The sequence below is a fragment of the Chlorocebus sabaeus genome, chromosome 5 (genome assembly GCF_047675955.1).
Source record: "Chlorocebus sabaeus isolate Y175 chromosome 5, mChlSab1.0.hap1, whole genome shotgun sequence".
NCBI lineage: Eukaryota > Metazoa > Chordata > Mammalia > Primates > Cercopithecidae > Chlorocebus > Chlorocebus sabaeus.
In genome coordinates this window covers 3,378,608-3,400,128 of record NC_132908.1, presented here as the reverse complement: position 1 = coordinate 3,400,128, position 21,521 = coordinate 3,378,608, and the positions used below count along the sequence as shown (strand labels likewise).

The 21,521-nt window shown below is 44.0% G+C and overlaps 1 protein-coding gene across 3 annotated transcripts; it reads right to left on the bottom strand.

Moving 5' to 3' along the window:
* Positions 1-13,608: 13,608 nt before the first annotated feature.
* Positions 13,609-21,411, bottom strand: ZNF174 (zinc finger protein 174). 3 transcript variants are annotated; one of them, XM_007983785.3, is made up of 4 exons: positions 21,320-21,411; positions 20,184-20,857; positions 18,315-18,537; positions 13,609-14,650 (listed from the first exon to the last, which is right to left on the bottom strand). In XM_007983785.3, exons 2-4 carry the CDS (start codon positions 20,583-20,585, stop codon positions 14,052-14,054), a joined length of 1,224 nt encoding a protein of 407 aa, XP_007981976.2. In that variant the 5' UTR covers positions 20,586-20,857; positions 21,320-21,411; the 3' UTR covers positions 13,609-14,051. The 3 variants fall into 3 exon arrangements, with proteins under 3 accessions (XP_007981976.2, XP_007981969.2, XP_007981984.1); XM_007983778.3 differs by having other exon boundaries at positions 20,184-21,376; XM_007983793.3 differs by lacking the exon at positions 13,609-14,650 and adding an exon at positions 16,895-18,055 and having other exon boundaries at positions 20,184-21,376.
* Between the last annotated feature and the right edge of the window lie 110 nt (positions 21,412-21,521).

Genomic DNA, 21,521 nt, shown 5'->3' with positions numbered 1-21,521 from the left:
TAGCCTATATCTTCTAGCCTATGTCTGGGCACTCACTGGGCAGGCAATAAGTAGTCCTCTGAGAGCCTGAATGGACATGCAGTCGCTTTCTGCAGTTCCTTTTGCAGGCTTACTCTAGAGATGGAGTCAAGCCTCTGAACAATCCATCTGTCCCTGACAGCAGATAGGAGCTACTATTCACTAGGCCCCTGGGGGTAACAACACATTAGGCAATGGGTTGAAAGAGTGTGCGGCCTGAATGAGAATGCATGCATTTGCTACATATTATCTCCCCAGCTTAGTACAGGGCAAGTGGGAGATCAACACCAGTTCCCAGCTTCTCCTTGAGGATAGAAGGAACTGGAACACATATAACACCCCAACTTTTCTAGCTAAATTTCAGGAACTGTCCTCAATATCACCAGTCTTGGGGCACTGATGGCATTTGGTGCACCCCAATCTCTTGCAGCTACTAAGAACAAAGACAGCAGTTTGTACAAGCAGAAAAGTTTGAGAGGCACCTAGAATCTCTGGTTGGGTTGATTGGTGAGGTTCATCTCCTACAAAAAATCAGATATTAAGACTTGGAAAGAAAGTTGTCTTATCTAATGCATGAAAATCAACACAGTCAACAAAAAAATCAAGAAATAGAACATATGTTTCAAACAAAATAATAAGATAAATCTCCAGAAACCAATTCCAATGAAATGTAGATTAGTGATTTTACCTATTAGAGAATTAAAAATAGGCCGGGTGCAGTGGCTCATGCCTGTAATCCCAGCACTTTGGGAGGCCGAGGCGGGCGGATCACCTGAGGTTAGATGTTAGAGACCAGCCTGGCCAACATGGCGAAACCTCATCTCTACTAAAAATACAAAAATCAGCCAGGCATGGTGGCAGGCACCTGTAATCCCAGCTACTTGGAAGGCTGAGACAGGAGAATTGCTTGAACCTGGGAGGCGGAGGTTACAGTGAACTGAGATCATGTCATTGCACTCCAGCCTGGGCAACAGAGCAAAACTTCCTCTCAAAAAAAAAAAAAAAAAAGGCCGGGCACGGTGGCTCAAGCCTGTAATCCCAGCACTTTGGGAGGCCGAGACGGGCGGATCACGAGGTCAGGAGATCGAGACCATCCTGGCTAACACGGTGAAACCCCGTCTCTACTAAAAAGTACAAAAAACTAGCCGGGCGAGGTGGCGGGTGCCTGTAGTCCCAGCTACTCGGGAGACTGAGGCAGGAGAATGGCGTAAACCCGGGAGGCGGAGCTTGCAGTGAGCTGAGATCCGGCCACTGCACTCCAGCCTGGGCGACAGAGCCAGACTCCATCTCAAAAAAAAAAAAAAAAAAAAAAAAAAAAAGAATTAAAAATAATCATAAATATGCTCACTGATGTCAGGAGTGTAATGTATGAACAAACCGAGACTTTCAACAAAGAGAAAATACAAAAACAGGGTTGACACAGTGGCTCACACTGTCATCCCAGCACTTTGGGAGGCCAAGGTGGGAGGATTGCTTGAGCTTAGGAGTTCAAGACCAGCCTGGGTTACATAGTAAGACCCCATCTCTACAAAAAATTAAAAATTAGCCAGGTATGTTGGCATACACCTGTGGTTCCAGCTCCTCTAGAGCCTGAGGTGGGAGGATGACTTGAACCTGGGATGTCAAGGCTGCAGTGAGCTGTTACCACACCACTGCACTCCAGCCTGGGTGACCAAGTAAGACCCTGTCTCAGAAAAAAGAGAAAATATAAAAACATACCAAACAGAAGTTGTAGATCTGAAGTATGTAATAACTCATCTGAAAAATTATCTAGAGGGTTTTACCCACAGACTAGATCAAGCAGAAGAAAGGGTCAGTGAATTTGAAGACCAGTCATTGGAAATCATCCAGTCAGAGGGGCAAAAAATGAGAAAAAGAGAATAGCTTAAGGGACTTAAGGGACACCATCGAGTAGACTAATGTATGCATTATTGGATTTTCAGAAGGCAAAGAGAGAGAGCAAAATGGACAGAAAGCATGTTCAAACAAACAATGGCTGAAAACCTTCCAAAATTGGGGAATGAAATAGAAGTAGAGACCCAAGAAGCCCAAGGAACATGAAATAAGATGAATCCAGCCAGGTGCGGTGGCTCATGCCTGTAATCCCAGCACTTTTGGAGGCTGAGGCAAGTGGATCACTTGAGGTCAGGAGTTCGAGACCAGCCTGGCCAACATGGTGAAACCCCCATCTCTACTAAAAATATAAAAATTAGGCAGGCATGGTGGCATGTGCCTGTAATCCCAGCTACTCAGGAGGCTGAGGCAGAAGAATGGCTTGAATCTGGGAGGTAGAGGTTGCAGTGAGCCTAGATCATGCCACTGCACTCCAGCCTGGTCGACAGAGTGAGACTCTGTCTCCAAAAAAAAAAAAAAAAAAAAAAAAAAGATGAATCCAGAGAGACCCACACTGACATACATTACAATCGAATTGTCAAAAGTCGGAAACAGAATTTTGAAAGCAACCAAGGGAAAAGCAAATTCTGTGTACAAGGGACCCCTAATAAAACTATCAATAGAGTTTCCAGCATAAACCTTGTGGGCCAGAATGGAGTGGAACGATAGATACAAAGTGCTGAAAGAAAAAAAAATTCCAGTCAAGAATGCTATATCCAACAAACCCATCCTTCAAAAATGAGAGGGAAATAAAGACTTTGTCAAACAAAAGCTGAGGGAGATTATCACCACTAGACCTGCCTTACAAGAAATGCTAAAGAGAGTTCTTAAGGTTAAAACAAAAGTATGGAAAACATGAGCACACAAAGTATGAAACTCATTGGCAAAGGTAAATATATAGTCAAAACCAATATTGTATTACTATAATAGTAGTGGGTAAATCAATTTTAGTTTTCTTATAAAAGTTAAAAGACAAAAGTAGCAAAACAACTATATTATGTTAATTGGTACAATATAAATAGGTGTTAATTGTGATATCAATAGCATATAAGCCAGAGGAGGAAAGAGAAAAGCAAAGTTCTGACATGCAAGGGAAGTTATCAGCTTAAAGTAGACTGTTATAAGAGATTTTATGTAAACACTTGGTAACTACAAAGAAAATGCCTATAGAATTAAAGAAAAAGAGAAAAGAATAAAAACATAAATACAAAAGCAATGAAATATGGCCAGGTGCAGTGGCTCACGCCTGTAATCCCAGCACTTTGGGAGGCTGGGGCGGGCAGATTGCTTGAGGCCAGGAATTCGAGACCAGCCTGTCCAACATGGCAAAACCCCATCTCTACTAAAAATACAAAAATTAGCCAGGTGTGGTGGTGCACACTTGTAATCCCAGCTACTCGGAGAGCTGAGGCAGGAGAATTGCTTGAACCCAGGAGGCGAAGGTTGCAGTGAGCTGAGATCGTGCCACTGCCCTCCAGCCTGGGTGACAGAGCGAGACTCCATCTCAAAAAACAAAACAAAACAAAACAAAAAACAGTGAAATACAAAAGAAGACAGTGAGAGAAAAAAGAGGGACAGAAGGACTATAAGACTAACAGAAAATAGTTAATAAAATGTCAGTAGTAAATCTTTCCTTATTTTTTATTTTTTGTTTTTGTTTTGTTTTGTTTTGTTTTGTTTTTGAAACAGAGTCTTGCTCTGTCTTGCCCAGGCTGGAGTGCAGTGGTGCTATCTCGGCTAACTGCAGCCTGTACCTCCTGGGCTCAAGCATTTCTGCCTCAGCCTACCAAGTGGCTGGAATTACAGGTGTGTGCCACCATACCCAGCTAATTTTTGTACTTTTATTAGAGACGGGGTTTCGCCATGTAGGCCAGGCTGGTCTCGAACTCCTGACCTCAGGTGATCTGCCCGCCTCAGCCTCCCAAACTGCTGGGACTGCAAATGTGAGCCACTGCACTCAGCCAACAATGATTTTTTGAATATCACACCAAAAGCTCAGGCCAAAAAAAAAAAAACAAAAAAAACAAAAAACAAGACACAAGAAACAAGTAGGAATACATCAAGCTATAAAACTGCTGCAAAGCAAAGGAGGCAGTCAAAATGAAACGGTAGACTATGGATTAAAAGAAAATACCTGCAAATAATATATCTGATAAAGTTATCAAATATATGAGGAAATCACACAACTCAATAACAAATTAACCAAATAACCCAATTCAAAAATGGGCAATGAACTTGAATGGACATTTTTGTAAAGAAAACATAAAATAACCAACATATTGAATGAGGAAAAGCAGGATGCATTCCCTTTGAAAACTGGCACAAGTCAATAATGCCCTCTCTCACCACTTTTATTCAACATAGTATTGGAAGTCCTGGCCAGAGTAATGAGGCAAGAGAAAGAAATAAAAGGCTTCCAAATAGGAAGAAAAGAAGTCAGGCTATCCCTGTTTGCAGATGACATGTTTCTATCTGGAAAACCCCATTGTCTCAGCCCAAAAGTTCCTTCAGCTGATAAACAACTTCAGCAAAGTTTCAGGATACAAAGTCAATGTACAAAAATTACTAGCATTCCTATGTACCTACAACAGCCAAGCCAAGAGTCAAATCAGGAAGGCAATCCCATTCACAATTGCCACAAAAAACAATAAAATACCGAGCTGGGCTTGGTGGCTCACGCCTGTAATCCCAGCAAGATTCCATCTAAAAAAAAAAAAAGAAAAAAAGAAAAAAATACCTAGGAATACAGCTAACTATGGAGGTGAAAGATCCCTACAATGAGAATTACAACACACAGCTGAAAGAAATCAGAGATGACACAAATGGAAAAACATCCCATGCTCATGGATAGCAAGAATAAATATCATTAAAATGGACATATTGCCCAAAGCAATTTGTAGATCCAATGCTATTCTTATCAAACTACCAATGACATTCTTCACAGAATTATAAAAAGCTATTTTAAAATTCACATGGAACCAGCCTGGTGCGGTGGCTCACACCTGTAATTCCAGCACTTTGGGAGGCCGAGATGGGCAGATCATGAGATCAGGAGATCGCGACCATCCTGGCTAACACGGTAAAACCCCATCTCTACTAAAATTACAAAAAAATTAGGTGTGGTGGCGGGCGCCTGTATTTCCAGCTACTCGGGAGGCTGAGGCAGGAGAATAGCGTGAACCTGGGAGGTGGAGCTTGCAGTGAGCTGAGATGGCACCACTGCACTCCAGCCTGGGCAACAGAGCAAGAGTCTGGCTCAAAAAAAAAAAAAAAAAAAAAAAAAAAATTCACATGGAACCAGAAAGAGCCTGAATAGCCAAGGCAATCCTAGCAAAAAAAACAAAGCTGGAGGCATCACATTACCTGACTTCAAACTGTACTACAGGGCTACAGTAACCAAAACAGAATGGTATTGGTACAAAAACAGGCACATAGGCCAATGGAGCAGAATAGAGAGCCCAGAAATAAGGCCACACTCCTGAGATCAGCTGAACTTCAACAAAGCTGACAAAAACAAGCAATGAGGGGGGAAAAAATCCCTATTCAATAAATCGTGCTGGGATAATTGGCTAGCCATATGCAGAAGATTGAAACTGGACCCCTTCCTTACACCATATACAAAAATCAACTCAAGATGGATTAAAGACTTCAATGTAAACTCCAAAGCTATAAAAACCCTAGAAGATAACCTAGGCAATACCATCTTGGACATAAGATCAGAAAATATTTCATGACAAAGACTTCAAAAGCAATTGGAACAAAAGCAAAAATTGAGACATGGGACCTAATTGAACTAAAGAGCTTCCTCTGTGCAGCAAAAGAAACTATCAACAGAGGAAACAGACAACCTCCAGAATGAAAGAAAATATTTACAAATATGCATCTGACAAAGGTCTAATATCCAGCATCTATAAGGAATGTAAACAAATTTGCAAGAGAAAAACAATGCCGTTAAGCAAGCAAAAGACATGAACAGTTTTCAAAAGAAGACATACATGCAACAAACAATCACAAGAAAAAAAGCTCAATATCGCTAATCATTAAAGAAATGCAAATAAAAACCATAATGAGGTACCATCTCACACCAGGGAGAATGTCTATTATTAAAAAGTCAAAAAATATGCTGCCAAGATTGCAGAGAAAAGGGAACACTCATACACTGTTAGTGGGAGTATAAATTTAGCCCAACCATTGTGAAGAGCAATATTGCGAGTCCTCAGAGAGCTAAAAATAGAACTACAGTTTGATCCAACAATCCCATTACTGGGTATATACCCAGAGAAATATAAATCATTCTCCTGTAAAGACACATGCACATGAATGTTTCCAGCAGCACCATTCACAGTAACAAAGATATGGAATCAACTTAAAGGCCCATCAGTGACAGATTGGATAAAGAAAACATACATATACACCATGAAATACTATGCAGCCATAAAAGAGAATGAGATCATGTCTTTTGCAGGAATATCGATGGAGCTGGAGGCCAGAAAATACTGGCAGGAACAGAAAATACTGCACGGAACTTTCTTTCTTTCTTTTTTTTTTTTTAGACGGAGTCTCGCTCTGTCAACCCAGCTGCAGTGCAGTGGTAGGATCTCAGTTCACTGCAACCTCTGCCTCCCGGGTTCAAGCGATTCTCCTGCCTCAGCCTCCCGAGTAGCTGGGACTATAGGTGCATGCCACCATGCCCAGCTAATTTTTGTATTTTCAGTAGAGACGGGGTTTTGTCATACTGTCCAGGCTGGTCTTGAACTCCTGACCTCATGATCTGCCCACCTCGGCCTCCCAAAGTGCTGAGATTACAGGCGTGAGTCACCACACCCAGCCTGCATGGAACTTTCAGTACTGTTCCACTGACCAGCCATACTTCCATCTCTCTTCCCCTCCTTGGGCCTTCCTTTTCCCTAAGACACAAAAATATTGACATTAGACCACTTAATAACTCTACGATGACCTCTAAGTGTTCAAGTGAAAGGAAGAGTCACACATCTCTCACTTTATTTTTGGAGATGGAGTCTTGCTCTGTTGCCCAGGCTGGAGCACAGTGGCGTGATCTTGGCTCACTGCATCCTCCACCTCCCGGGTTCAAGTGATTCTCCTGCCTTAGCCTCCTGAGTAGCTAGGACTACAGGTGCGCACCACCACGCCTGGCTAATTTTTGTATTAGTAGAGATGGGTTTTCACCATGTTGGCCAGGTTGGTCTCCAACTCTTGACCTCGTGATCCGCCCACCCCGGCCTCCCAAAGTGCTGAGATTACAGGCATGAGCCACCACTCAACCCATCTCTCACTTTAAATCAAAAGGTAGAAATGATTAAGCTTATTGAGAAAGGCATGTCAAAACCTGAGACAGGCCAAAAGCTAGCTTTTCTGTGCCAAATGTTTAACCAAATTGTGAATTCAAAGGAAAAGTTCTTGAAGGAAATTTAAATTGCTACTCCAGTGAACACATGAATGATACAAAAGTGAAACAGTCTTTTTGCTGATATGAGGAAAGTTTGAGTGGTATGGACAGAAGATCAAACCAGCTACAACATTCCCTTAAACTAAAGCCTAATCCAGATCAAGGCCCAAACTCTCTTCAGTTCTGTGAAAGCTGAGAGATGTGAAGAAGTGCAGAAGAAATGTTGGAAACTAACAAAGGTTGGTTCATGAGGTTCAAGGAGAAAAGCCATCTCCATAACATAAAAGTGCAAAGTGAAGCTTCAAGTGCTAATGGAGAAACTGCAGCATGTTATCCAGAAGATCTCGCTAAGATTATTGATGAAAGTGGCTACAATAAGAATAGATTTTCAATGTAGACAAAACAGCCTGCTACTGGGAAAAGATACCATCTAAGACGTTCATAGCTAGAGAGGAGAAGTCAATGTCTGGCTTCAAAGCTTTAAAGGGCAGGCTGGTTTTCTTGTTAGGGACGAATGCAATTGGTGAAGCCAGTTCTCATTTACCATTCTGAAAATCCTGAGGCTCTTAAGAATTATGTTTATTCTGCCTGTGCTCTATCAATTGAACAACAAAGACTGGATGACAACCTATGTGTTTACAGCATGGTTTTCTGAATATTTTAAGCCCACTGTTGAGACCTACTGCTCAGGAAAAAAAGAAAAAAAAAGATTCCTTTCCAAATACTACAGTTTATTACAATGCACCTGGACAACCAAGAGCTCCGATGGAGATATACAAGGAAGTTAATGTTTTCATGCCTGCTGACACAACATTTATTCTGCAGCCCATGGATCAAAGAGTAATTTCATCTTTCTCTTTATTTTCTTTTTTTGAGATGGGCTCTCACTCCCCCAGACTAGACTGCAGTGGTACGATCATAATTCATTGCAGCCTAGCTCCTGGGCTCAAGTAATCCTCCTGCCTTGGCCTCCCAAGTAGCTGAGACTACAATATGTGCCACCACACCTGCCCAATTTTTAAAATTTTCCTGTAGGCTGGGTGCGGTGGCTCACGCCTGTAATACCAGCACTTTGGGAGGCTAAGGCAGGCAGATCACGAGGTCAGGAGATCAAGACCATCCTGGCTAACACGGTGAAACCCTGTCTTTGCTAAAACTACAAAAAATTAGCCGGGCATGGTGGCACTTGCCTGTAGTCCCAGCTACTCCGGAGGCTGAGGCAGAATAATTGCTTGAGCCGGGGAGGTGGAAATTGCTGTGAGCCAAGATATTGCCACTGCACTCCAGCCTGGCAACAGAGCAAGACTGTCTCAAAAAAAATTTTTTTTCTGTAGTGATGGGGTCTTGATATGTTGCCCAAGCTGGTCTTGAACTCCTGGGCTCAAGTGATCCTCCTGCCTCAGCCTCCCAAAGTGCCGGGATTACAGGCATGAGATACCGCCCCCAGCCAAAAGTGTTTTGTTTTGTTTTTGCTTTTGTTTTTGTTTTTTGAGACAGACTCTCACTGTGTTGCTCAGGCTGGAGTGCAGTGGCATGATCTCAGCTCACTGCAACCTCCATATCCTGGGTTCAAACCATTCTTCTGCCTCAGCCTCCTGAGTAGCAGGGAGTATGGGAGCATGCCACCACACCCAGCTAATTTTTCTGTTTTTGTGGAGATGGGTTTCACCATGTTGGCCAGGCTTTTCTGGAACTCCTGACCTCAAGTGATCTGGGTGCCTCAGCCTCCCAAAGTGCTGGAATGACAGGTATAAGCCATGGCACCCAACCATTTTGTTTCTGAGACAGGGCCTTGCTCTGTCACTCTGGCTGAAGTACAAGTGGCACAGTCATGACTCACTGCAGCCTCAGCCTTCTAGGCTCAAGTGAACCTCCCACCTCAGGCTCCCAAGTAGATGGGACTACAGGTGTGCACCACCATGCCCAGCTAATTTTAAAATTTTTTTTGTAGAAATGGGGTCTTCCCTGTGTTAACTCCTGAGCTCACAGAGCCGTCCTCCCACCTTGGTCTCCCAAATTGCTGGGATTACAGACACGAGCCACTTGCCCAGCCTAAAAGTGTTTTTTTGAGATGGAATCTACTCTTGGTAAAGATGCTGTGAATGTTGTTGAAATGACAGCAGGATTTAGAATATTACATAAACTTAGTTAATGAAGCAGCAGCAGGATTTGAGAAGATTTGGAAAGTTTTACTATGGCCAAAATGCTATCACCCATTATAACATGCCCTGAAGAAATCTTCTGTGAAAGGAAGAGTCAACTGATTTGGCAAACTTCATTGTTATCTTATTTTAAGAAATTGTCACTGCCACCCCAACCCTCTGCAGCCACCACCCTTATCAGCATTACCTTTATCTGATGTAATACTTTTCCACACTTAATAGACTACAGTATAGTGTAACCATAGGTTTTATATTCACCAGGAAATCAAAACATTTGTGTGACTCATTTTATTGGGACATTCACTTTATTGTAGGGGTCTGGAATCAAAACTGCAATATCTATGAGGATACTGTGTATACCTAAGGTACATTATTTACAGTAGCCAAGACTTGAAAGCAACCTAAGTGGCTACTGGTGGATAAATGGATATATATACACACACACACACACACACACGCACACACAGTGGAACATTATTCAGTCTTAAAAAGGAGATCTATGTGCCAGGTGCAGTGACTTACCCCTGTAATCCGAGCACTTTGGGAGGCCAAGGTGGGTGGATTGCTTGAGCCCAGGTGTTTGAGACCAACCTGGGTAACATAGTGAGACCCCATGTGTACAAAAAAAATTGTTTTATAAAATAAGCCATAAAATAACCCCATCTCTACTAAAAATACAAAAATTAGCTGGGCATGGTGGTGCAGCTGGCTAATTTTTTTTTTTTTTGGTAGAGACGGGATTTCACCATGTTGGCCAGGCTGGTCTTGAACTCCTGGCCTCAAGCAATCCACCTCCCTCGGCCTCCCAAAGTCCTGGGATTACAGGTGTGAGTCACTGCGCCTGGCCCCAAGCCTTATAATTAAGTAGAAATCTATGTTCCTTCTCTTTTAGGACAGATGCTCTTTGACTAACTTGATTCAAGATGGGTATATGTGGTGGGTTGACTCATGGCACCCCAAATGTTTCCACATCCTAATCCCTGGAACCCATGAAGTTTACCTTATATGGCAAAAGGGGAAGGATCTTGAGATGGGTAGATTATTCTGGATTATCCCGGTGGGCCCGACATCATAATGGTCCTTATACAAGGGAAGCAGGAAGGTCATAGAGGAGAAGGTGGTGGAATCAGATTGGAGTGATGCATTTTGAAGGTAGAGGCCAAAGGATGTGGGTGGCTGCTAGAAGCTGAAAAAGTCAAGGCAAGAGATTCACACCTCAGAGCCTCCAGAGGAACCAGCCTTGCCAACAGCTTGATTTTGGCTGAGTGAGATTAATTTCGGATTTGTGACTTCTAGAACGATAAGGTTGTGGGAGTTTTTTTGTTGTTTTGTATTTCTTTTTTCTTTTTTTTTTTTTTTTGAGTCCGAGTTTCACTGTTTTTGCCCAGGCTGCAGTGCAGTGTCACAATCTCGGCCCACTGCAGCCTCTGCCTCCCATGTTCAAGTGATTCTCCTGCCTCAGCCTCCCTAGTAGCTGGGATTATAGGCATGCACCACCACACCCGGTTAAGTTTTATATTTTTAGTAGAGACGGAGTTTCACCATATTGGCCAGGCTGATCTTGAACTTCTGACCTCAGGTGAACTTCTGACAACCTTGGCCTCCCAAAGTGCTGGGATTACAGGTGTGAGCCACTATGCCAGGCCCCAGTTTGTGTTGTTTTAAACCATTAAGTTTGTGGTCATCTTAATGGTTACCACACCAATAGGTACCTAATACAGATGTGACTATGACTTGGAGGTTAAGGGACAACAGTGAAATCAGCCTGGTTTCAGTAGGGTGAGGTGGAAACACAATGAAGAAGAAAGAGGGCTTGACCAGGGAGAGGTATCAGGATGGAGCCAGGTATGGGGCAGGTCGGATACAGAAGCTAAATTCTTTGTGATTTAACATAACAGATGGGAATGAGATCAGGGCCTAAAGTACCTAAAGGACCATAAAAGCTATAAGGAAGGCCGCTGGGCCTTCAATAAGCCTCTGCCCAAGAGACAGAAGCTCACTTGTGCATTCAACAGATTGTCACGAGGATCTCTGAATTCAGGCAGAAATGGGCCCTTGGATACAGTGGGGATTCTCAACTGTTTAAATATTGAACATCTGTTTCTCTTGGCTGGGCATTGGCAAAGCTAAAGTTATGGAAAAACAATGTTCTTGTTTTGAAAGAGCTTTTACAGTGCATGGTAGTTTCCCAGCCTTGGCGATACTGATTTTTTGGGCCAGGTCATTGCTGTGGGGGCTGGCTGGCCCAGCACTGCAGGAGGTGCAGTAGGACCCACTGGAGGCCAGCAACAACCCTCCCTCCCCCAGTCATAACAACCAAAAGTGTCTTTGGACATTGTCCGACATCCCCTGGGGGGTTCCCAGTTTAGCAGCCCTGGTGTATAGGGTCTAGTAGAGAGACTGGATCCCAATTTTAACAGAAGTCTGCCTAGGGCTCCTCAGGGAAGCCTTTGAGAGAAGGAAACTCTTGTGAGAGGGAGGCAGGAGGGAATGGGAAACATCAGGAACTAAAGGCAAAGGAAACAATTGTGTGCAAGACCCCAAAGAGGACTTGTAGGTGTGCACATGTCCCTTAGCAGTTAGGAGGGACAAGAGATTCCTTGTGGGGGACAGAAGAGCTCAGCCCACAGGCCTGAGGTGACTGGTAATCACTTGATGATACTGATGTTTTGGGAAGAATGCTACCTTGCTGAGCGTACACCTGTAATCCCAGCACTTTGGGAGTCTAAGGTGAGAGGATGGCTTGAGCCCAGGAGTTCGAAGATAGACTGGGCAACACAGTGAGACTCTGTCTCTACAAAATAGAAAAATTAGCCAGGCATGGTGGTGCATTCCTGTAGTCCCAGCTGCTCGGGAGGCTGAGGCGGGAGGATTGCTTGAGCCCAGAAGATTGAAGCTATAGTAAGCCGTGATCACGCCACTGCACTCTAGCCTGGGTAACAGAGTGAGACCCTGTTTCAAAAAAAAAAAAAAAAAAGCTACCTGGTTCTATTTGCCGCATCAGGAATGCACTAATCTGCCAAACTTTTTCTCTAAACTGAGCAATGAGCTAGGAATTATATACTGATTTGCATTTTAATTTCCACTTTGAGAAAACGAGGAGGTGGCATTAGCCGATCTCTCAGGCTTAGTTCCAGGATTCATTTTATATAAATATATTTTGTCACTTAAAAATATGCTGTTGAGGTACAATTTACGTATCATAAAATTAGCCCATTTCAATGATTTTAGTAAATTTACTGACTTGTGCAACCATTACCATAATCCAGTCTTAGAATATTTTCATTACCCCAATTCTTTTGCTATTTTTTTTTTTTTTTCCTGAGACAGTCTCACTCTGTCATCCAGGCTAGAGTGGAGTGATGCAGTCATAGCTCACTGCAGCCTCTAACTCCTGGGCTCAAACGATACTTTTGCGTCAGCCTTCAGAGTAGCTGGGATTATAGGCATGCACCATCATGCCTGGCTTATTTTTGTATTTTTTGTAGGTCAGGGTTTAGCTACATTGCCCAGCCTGGTCTCAAACTCCTGGGCTCAGTCATCCTGCCTCAACCTCTCAAAGTGTTAGGATTACATGTGTGAGCCACTGTACCCTCACAGCGTTTTGTTATTCTTAAAGCTAATGGGGTAAGTGAGAAAGGAGAGTAGGAAGAATTCCCTCTTATATCTCCTTAGTATTCTTCGTCCACTACTTTCTTCTCACTGTAGCTTTTCCTTATGTGTTAGGCTGGGGTTGCAGCAACTGTATAGATGTTTTTTGTTTTGGTTTGGTTTTTTGGTGTTTTTTCCCTCAAAGGCGCTTTGAGAACAGGCACGGTGGTTCACACGTGTAATCCCAGCACTTTGGGATGCCAAGGCAGGAGAATTGCTTGAGTCCAGGAGTTCGAGACCAGCCTGGGCAACATAGCGAGACCCTGTCTCAAAAAATAAAAATAAAAGATGCTTTGATACATAAAAGATCCCTCAAATGTAATTTTCTTTTCTTTTTGTAAAAGCAGCATCTAACTACTTGGAAACTCTTCTCACACAAATGTGCATATTCTCATTTAATTCATCCTTTGCTATAAACAGCTAGTAATTACAGAAAGAATATGAGGGATCTATTTTCCAATGAACTTTGCCTTGAAATTCTGGTAGATCACTCATCTTTATTAAAGAAGCGTGTGCATGATAAAAAATTGTCTGGTATGACAGCAAATGCATAACTATATATAGAATTTATCCCTTAACATATTTTAGAGGATAAAGCAACAGAGGGACGATTTAACAATAAGCAGGCCACCTGCAGGATTGTCCTGATTCTCTCTCAGGAGTTACTCTTTGCTCTCTGCAGAGAGTTAAGTTCTCTTTGCCCCAATACCTAGAACTGCCATCTCTTCACCATGTCATCATGCATGGTTGGGCCCTGGTTGGCCTTTTCTGGGCCTCCTCACAGCAGAATGTGCATCATCATTCCTCATGGGCCTCTTGCTTTCCTTGTAAGTCACACAGTCTTTGTGATTTACATGCAAGTAAGGGGGAGGAGAAACACAAACACCTTCCTTGTGAATCTAAAGCATGGAGTGCTCCTTTCAGTCCCCATGGTGGAGCCTGTGATGCTGGTGAAGGTTTGAGCTCTGGCGAAAGCTTTTCCCACACTGGCCACACTGGTATGGCTTCTCTCCAGTGTGAATCCTCTGGTGCAGCTTCAGGGTTGACTGCCGCCCAAAGCAGTTTCCACACTCTCCGCACGTGTAGGGTCTCTCTCCTGTGTGGACTCTCTTGTGTCTCTTCAGCTCTGAATTCCACGTGAAGCTTTTCCCACAGTCATCGCATTTGTAGGGTTTCTTTGCTGAGCGGGTGGGCTGGTGACCAAGATGTTGCAAACGGTTGCTCAGGCTCCTTTTACCTCCTTTGCTTTTCTTCAGCTCTCTCAGTGGGTGGCTTTTTAGGGGGCTGCTGATGTATTCCACCCTGCAATGTCTCTGGTAGTGAGCAAATGGCTTTTGAGCATTTGGGGGGCTGACCTGCCTCCGTGACAACCGAGGTTCACTCATATTTGCCCCTCTCGGTTCAGGACTCTGCAGACCATTCCCTTTGGATCTGCCAGCTGACACTGCACATGGCTTTGCTCCTTTAGCCCCTTCCTGTTGTGGATTTTCCTTGTTGTCACTTCTCATTCTGGGGGCCTCTATAATTAGAAAGAAAACGCTTCATTTTCTGCACTTGGAAGAAATAACTTCAGTAAGAGTTATGAAATATTCTGAAAGTTTCTCAAAGGGTGGCCCTCCATTGGCAACTTGCATTAGAATCATCTAGGGCATTTGTTAAACAAACAGGCTCTTCACCCTTCCCCCAAAGCTGCTGGGTCAGAATCTCTGGGGGTTGGGCCTGATAATCTGCACAGTTAGCAGGCTCCTGGGGTGACTGTGATTTATATTAAATTTAGGAACCAAGTTCTCCAACCTCCTTCCTCCTTTCTCCCTTTAGGGAAAGGTTTAGGGAAGGAAGAACAGGGAAAAACAAACCCATCAGAACTGGGTATCGACCAATGAATGAAAGAAGGAAGAGAGGTGAAATCTCAACATTGTAAATTTTACTGCTGTAGTCTGGTGTCTGAGCTATTTCAACAAATACCCCTCACTTCGTAAACACTAATTGCCAACCACCTTCTCTTCAAAAGATAGTAAGTTCAGAGACTGTGATGTTTTCTTTCATTACAAATTTGAAGTATATGAGTTCAGAAACTGGAATATGGGCTTAGCCATGTATCCTAATTACAGAAGGACTGACAGTCTGGATGGAGATGAGCTGGAATAGCCTGTGGGAAGTCACAGGATCTGGAGAAGGATCCCTTGTGATGTGGAAAATGCGTGTGTGTGCATGTGCATGCACAGGCACATGCATGCTGTTCAATATGGCAGCCACTAGCCACATGTGACTGTGTGGCTACTGGGTACTTGAAATGTGACTACTGTGACTAAGGAACTTAATTTTAAATTTTATTTAATTTTAATTCATTTAAATTCAAATGTAAATAATCAGCCTATACAATCAGGGTCAATTGCTTTTTGACAAGACAATTCAATGGGAAAAGAATAGTCTTTTTCATAAATGATACTAGGACTGCTGGATTTCCACATACAAGAGAATGAAGTTGGACCCTACTATGGTCTGAATATTTATTCCCCCCTGTTCCCTGACACACATATATTGACAGTCCTCCGTGCAGTGGTCTTGGGAGGTGGGGCATCTGGGAGGTGATTAGGTTATGAGGGTGCGGTCTTCATAAATGGGATTAGTGTCCTTATAAAAGAAACTCAAGAGACTACCATTTAGGAATGGGACCTCGCCAGATACCAAATCTGCTGGCACCTTGATCTTGAACTTCCCAGCATCCAGGAACTGTGAGCAATAAATTTCTGTTGTTTATAAATTACTTAGTCTAAGGCAATTTGTTATAACAGCCTGATCAGATTAAGACAGACCCCTACCTCAAATCCTATATAAAAATTGACTTGTTTCTTTATGTATGGAGGAAAAATTAACTTTAAATGGACCAAATACCTAAAAGTAAGAGCTAAATCTATGTCTCTTTGAAGAAAACATAGCTGTACATATTTGTGCCCTTGGATTAGGCAGTGGTATTTTACACATGACAACAAAGCATAAAGAAATTAAAAAATAGATAAATTACACTGTAGCAAAATGAAAAACGTGTGCTTCAAAGGACACTATCAAGAAAGTGAGACAACCCACAGAATGAGAGAAAAGATTTGCAAATTACACATAAGGGTCTAGTATCTAGAACATATAAAGGACTCTTATAAAAAATGAAGACAAATAACCCAATTTAAAAATGAGCAAAGGATCTGAACATTTTTCCAAACAAGATATGTAACTGGATAATAAGCACATGAAAAGATGTTCTACACCATTAGTCACCAGGGAAATGTAAATCAAAACCTCAAATCAAAATTTCTCAACCTAATAGGACGGATAGAAGACAATAACAAGTGCTAGCAAGAATATGGAGAAATCGGAATCCTCACACAGTATTGGTGGGGATGTAAAATGGTACAGCTGCTTTGGAAAACAGTCTGGTAGCTCCTCATAAGTCAAAGATAGAATTACCATATGACCTAGCATATAGTAATTCCACTCCTAGGTATATACTCAAGAGAAATGAAAACATGTCTACACAAAAACACACACATTTAGAGCAGCATTCTTCATAATAACCAAAAAGTGGAGACAACCCAAAAGTCTATGAACAGATGAACCAACATGAACAGAAAACCAGCATGTAATATATCCATACAATGCCTATTATTCAGCCACAGAAAAGGAATGAAGCACTGATTCATGCTACAGCATGGATAAAACTTGAAAACATGCTCAGTGAAAGAAGCCACACACGAAAGACCACATATTGTGTGATTCAATTTATTTATTTATTTATTTATTTATTTATTTATTTATTTATTTATTTATTTTTGAGACAGGGTCTTTGTCACACAGGCTGGAGTGCAGTGGCACGATCTCAGTTCACTGCAGCCTCAACCTCCCAGGTTCAAGTGATCCTCCTGCCTCAGCTCCCCCAAGAAGCTGGGATTACAGGTGTACAGCACCATGCCCCCCTAATTTTTGTATTTTTTTGTAGAGATAGGATTTCGCCATGTTGCCCAGGCTGGTCTCGAACTCCTGAGCCTAAGCGATCCGCCTGCCTCGGCCTCCCAAAGTGCTGGGATTACAGGCGTAAGCCACTGTGCCCGGCCTGTGTGATTCCATTTATATAAAATGTTCAGAATAAGCAAGTCTAGAGACAAAAGTAGATTGTGGTTGCCAAGGGCTGAATGTTTATGTTCCCCCCAAATTCATATGAAATTATAACTCCCAAGATAATAGTGTTAGGACATGGGGCCTTTGGGAGGTGATTAGGTCACGAGGGTGCTGCCCTCACTGGAATGGGATTAATGCCTTCATGAAAGAGCCCCACAGGAGCCTGTCTTCCCCTTCTGCCACATGAGGACTGAGAAGTAGGCAGTCTGTGACCTGGAAGAGGAGCCACACTGGAACCCAACCATGCTGGCACCTTGAACTCAGACTTCCCAGCCTCTAGAACTATAAGAAATAAACTCCTGTTGTTTATAAACTACCTAGTCTCTAGCATTCTATATTAGCAGCCTGAACAGCTAAAACACAAAGTACCTCATTGAATGTAGCAAATGTTAAGAAAATAAGGATTTTTGTCTTCTTGTAACTCTCCTCTCTAACGTGCTCATTGTATCTTGTATTCACATCACCAGGCTTGGCCAAAATGTCACTGTCATTCAGGCTTAGAGATCACAGGACTGTGTAGAACAAGGCCAGCAGTTACACAAATATCACACCAGAGAAAGAGAAATAGATTTGAGGATTTAAAGTACAAGCAACATCACGGAGGAGGACAAAGATATATGATATGGGGTGAGTTTTTTTTTTTCTACCAGGCCCTTTCTAAACAGAGGAGCATTTTAAGCAATGAAACTCAGCCATAGCTTGCATGGAAGTTCATCTGTGGCCATATTTGGATCTGTCTTTTCTATAAGAATTTCTGAAAGCGACAGAAAAGTAGGTACAACCCTGTCATGCACTGGATTGTCAAATATTCATTAACAGAAAATGACAAAACATACTTATTTGTAGTATTACCACCATTCTAATTAGTGAAATTTGTTTAGTGAATAATCATCTACTATTATATACAACATTTTAAAAAACACACACATGTGGTCTATGCCTTTGCAGAACCATGAGATACACTGATGGAGATAAAGGGCTGATGAGAGGGAGAGAAAAGGCAGAGTGTTTACCTGTCCCAGCCAATTTGGGGGTTGGTTCTTGGAGGAGTGGGGATTTCTCCCAATGATGGGGGCTCAGCCGGTCATAAGCTTCCGCCTGGGAAGGTTCTGCTGGAGAGCTCTCCCTGAGATCTCTCCTAGGAGTCTGCGGTTGAAAGTCTGGCAGTTCCTGTTCTCCAAGCTGAGATCCAGTTTTCTCCAGGAGCACCTTTTGCCCCTGCATACAAACGGCCACCTAGGAACAAGCCCCATTAATTCCATCCATCAGGACTGAGGGAAGCTTGATCTCTCACTGTTGTATAATGACCTGTTTACCTTGGGAATTGCTGATAACCATCTAGAGGTCAGCTTTCATAGAAACCACTGAAACCCTTAAAGGAAGTAAAGGGAAGGATGTGAAGAATGACAGGAATGAGGATGCTACAAGTCAGCCGAGTGGCTTCCCCTAAAGCTTGGGCCTTTCTCAAGGGCCAGAGTCAAAGTTGTCAGGGTAGCTGCTGGCACAAATATCAGAGTCAGTCATGACACTGGACCATCAGATGCCCACTCTACACACCACGCGCCCCCCCACCTACTTCTGCTGGAAATAGGCCCTGTAGGAACAGGAAGCAGTATGGTGAGAGGCTGTTAAAAACTCTTCTTATCTAATACACTGTTCTGCCAAAGGCTTTCCTGGTAAGGAGATTCCAGTAGTAGTAGGCGTCTAAGAGGACTACCCTACCCTCATTCCCTAACAAGTTCTATTTTCGGAAGTACCTGCTGTTTGCTTCTTGCCTAGGTCCTGACTGGGGTCCGACTTCGGGGAGGGGAGTGGCCAGCAATGGCAACACTGGCCAGTTGAACTGTAACTTCCTGATCCAAAGACAACAAGCTAGTCAGGCACTGTGGGGCTCACTCCTGTAATCCCAGCATTTTGGGAGGTCAAGACAGGTGGATTGCCTGAGCCCAAGAGCCTGGGCAATGTGGAGAAACCCTGTCTCTACAAAAGTACAAAAATTAGCCATGCATGGTGGCATGTACCTGCAGTCCCAACTACTTGAGAGGCTGAGGTGTGAGGAACACTTGAGCTGGACGTGGAGGCTGCAGCGAGCAGAGATCGCACCACTGAACTCCAGCCTCAGCAACACAGTGAGACCCAGTCTCAAAAAAAGAAAAAAAAAAATCAAAGACAATAAGCTAGGCCAGGTGTGGTGGCTCACACCTGTAATCCCAGCACTTTGACAGGCCAAGGCGGGTGGATCACTTGAGGTCAGGAGTTCGAGACTAGCCTGGCCAACATGGTGAAAACCCTCTCACTAAAAAATACAAAAATTAGCCGGGCATGGTGGCAGGTGCCTGTAATCCCAGCTACTCAGGAGTCTGAGACCTGAGAATCACTTGAACCGGGGGGGGGGTTGCAGTGGCCTGATATGGCACCACTGCACTCCAGCCAGGGCAACACAGCAAGACTCCATCTCAAAAAAAAAAAAAAAAACAATAAGCTAGAACTTCCAATGAAATGAAGTTCCTCAAAGTCCAACTGCTACTAAACAAGGTGACCCTGCCTGCTAAGAATTCTGCTTGTAGGAAAACTAAGATGGTGTGGGAAGAGCTGACAGAAGGGATTCAAGAACCTTACAGTTTTTACTTCTGGTGACATAAGGTGCATAAAGGAATGGCAAGAACCTTGGTCCTCTGTTGCCTCACTGGGTATCAGTAGTTAGATTTTCTAAAAACCTCTTAACAACTCGGGATAGGTTCCCAGACAGAGGCTGGAAGCAACTTCTGAAGCCATCCAGTCCACTTCTGAGACTCAGTCCTTAAATAGGGAGAGATCCAGATACCAAACATTACCTAGATGAAAAAGAAATCCCCAGGATGATGGGAGATGACCCTCCTTACCCACTGCTTTGGTTTCTTGGATGCTCTGTGAAAATCTTCCACGAGGGTCACAATCTCCTTGCTGCTCATTGGACATCGATGCCTGACCCGAGCCTGGATCTCTGGGGGCAGGATGGTCAGAAACTGCTCCATCACCAGAAGCTCCAAAATCTGCTCCTTGGTGTGCAGCTCGGGTTGCAGCCACTGACGGCAGAGCTGTCGGAGCTGGGAGAGTGCCTCTTGGGGTCCAGACACCTCTTGATAACAAAAGCGTCTGAAGCTCTGGCGGCAGAGCTCAGGATCGGGGCAGTTTTTTTGCAGAGTAGGCCCCCGTTTCTCTTCTAGTTTGGCTATTATGTGTCTCTCTTGCTTGGAGGAAGCTTCAGTGTTGGAGCTTAAAGTTATCTCCATTTTAGCCGCCATTTTGGGCGTCAGGAGACAACTCTCTCCTTGTAAACGTGTTAAGCCTTTGGGATCATGACCCTGGAGAAGTCTCTGAATACTAGAAAGACTCCAAAAACGAAGGTTCTCTGAGGATGTTAGGGAGAACGGGATGCAGAGACAAGGCCTCACTTGCTAGCCTTTACTAGCCAAACTCAAGACAACGCGGTCCCTGGGAGTGGGAAGAGTTTTGTCTTCCTGTCAGTTTTTTGAAGTCTTGCAAAGGAGAAAATTCATAACATCCTAAAAGGACTCTGGGGAAAAAATATTTCTTTTATTTCAGTAGCAAGCACACAGGTCTCGGGTTTAATGAGCAATACGCTCTAACTGGCGGGTGGAGCGGAATCCCTAGGAAAAGTTCAAGCTGTCACAGGTAGCTTGCCCCAACTCTCCCGCATGACGGCAGCAACCGACCTGGCGCATGTCACTGGGTGTTAAACGGTAGAGCTGAGCAAGGCCACAGCACCACCCGGGGGTGTGAGGTAGCGAACAGACTCCTGCACACGAGCGAAGCGGCTGCTCGTTGCCCAGGCGCCGCAGGCCCGGTGGCTCCGGCCTCCAGGGCGGCCCCGCGGCCCAGCCAGCCCCAGGCCTGGCGAAGCTGCCGCAACCCGGTGCGCAGCTGAACTCCACGGCCGGTGCGAGCTCGGACTGGCGACTGCGACACCGCTACTCCGAGCAGCCCGGCGCCCCGCACCCACCTGCAGCCGACTCACCTCTCTGGGAACCCGGGACCGCGGGACTTGGGACCCGGCACCTGCGAGCACGGGCTGGGGGCGGGGTCGATTCCACTCGCCGCGGAGACGCCCACTGGCTGCTGAGGAACTACCGAGAGGGCCCGCCTCCTGTCAAGAGCATCCTCTACCGTCTATTGGCTGCTGCCTCTGTCAATATCGTCGCAGTGCATCCCGGGAGCTG

What these genes read in the sequence shown, in the direction of transcription:
- ZNF174 (XM_007983785.3), bottom strand. Translation starts at nt 20,585, where the DNA reads ATGGCGGCTAAAATGGAGATAACTTTAAGCTCCAACACTGAAGCTTCC. An exon ending in CCAAGAAACCAAAGCAGTGG is followed by an intron (nt 18,538 to 20,183) that starts GTAAGGAGGGTC and finishes GCTTGTTCCTAG; the next exon opens with GTGGCCGTTTGTATGCAGGG. An exon ending in CCCCAAATTGGCTGGGACAG is followed by an intron (nt 14,651 to 18,314) that starts GTAAACACTCTG and finishes TTCTAATTATAG; the next exon opens with AGGCCCCCAGAATGAGAAGT.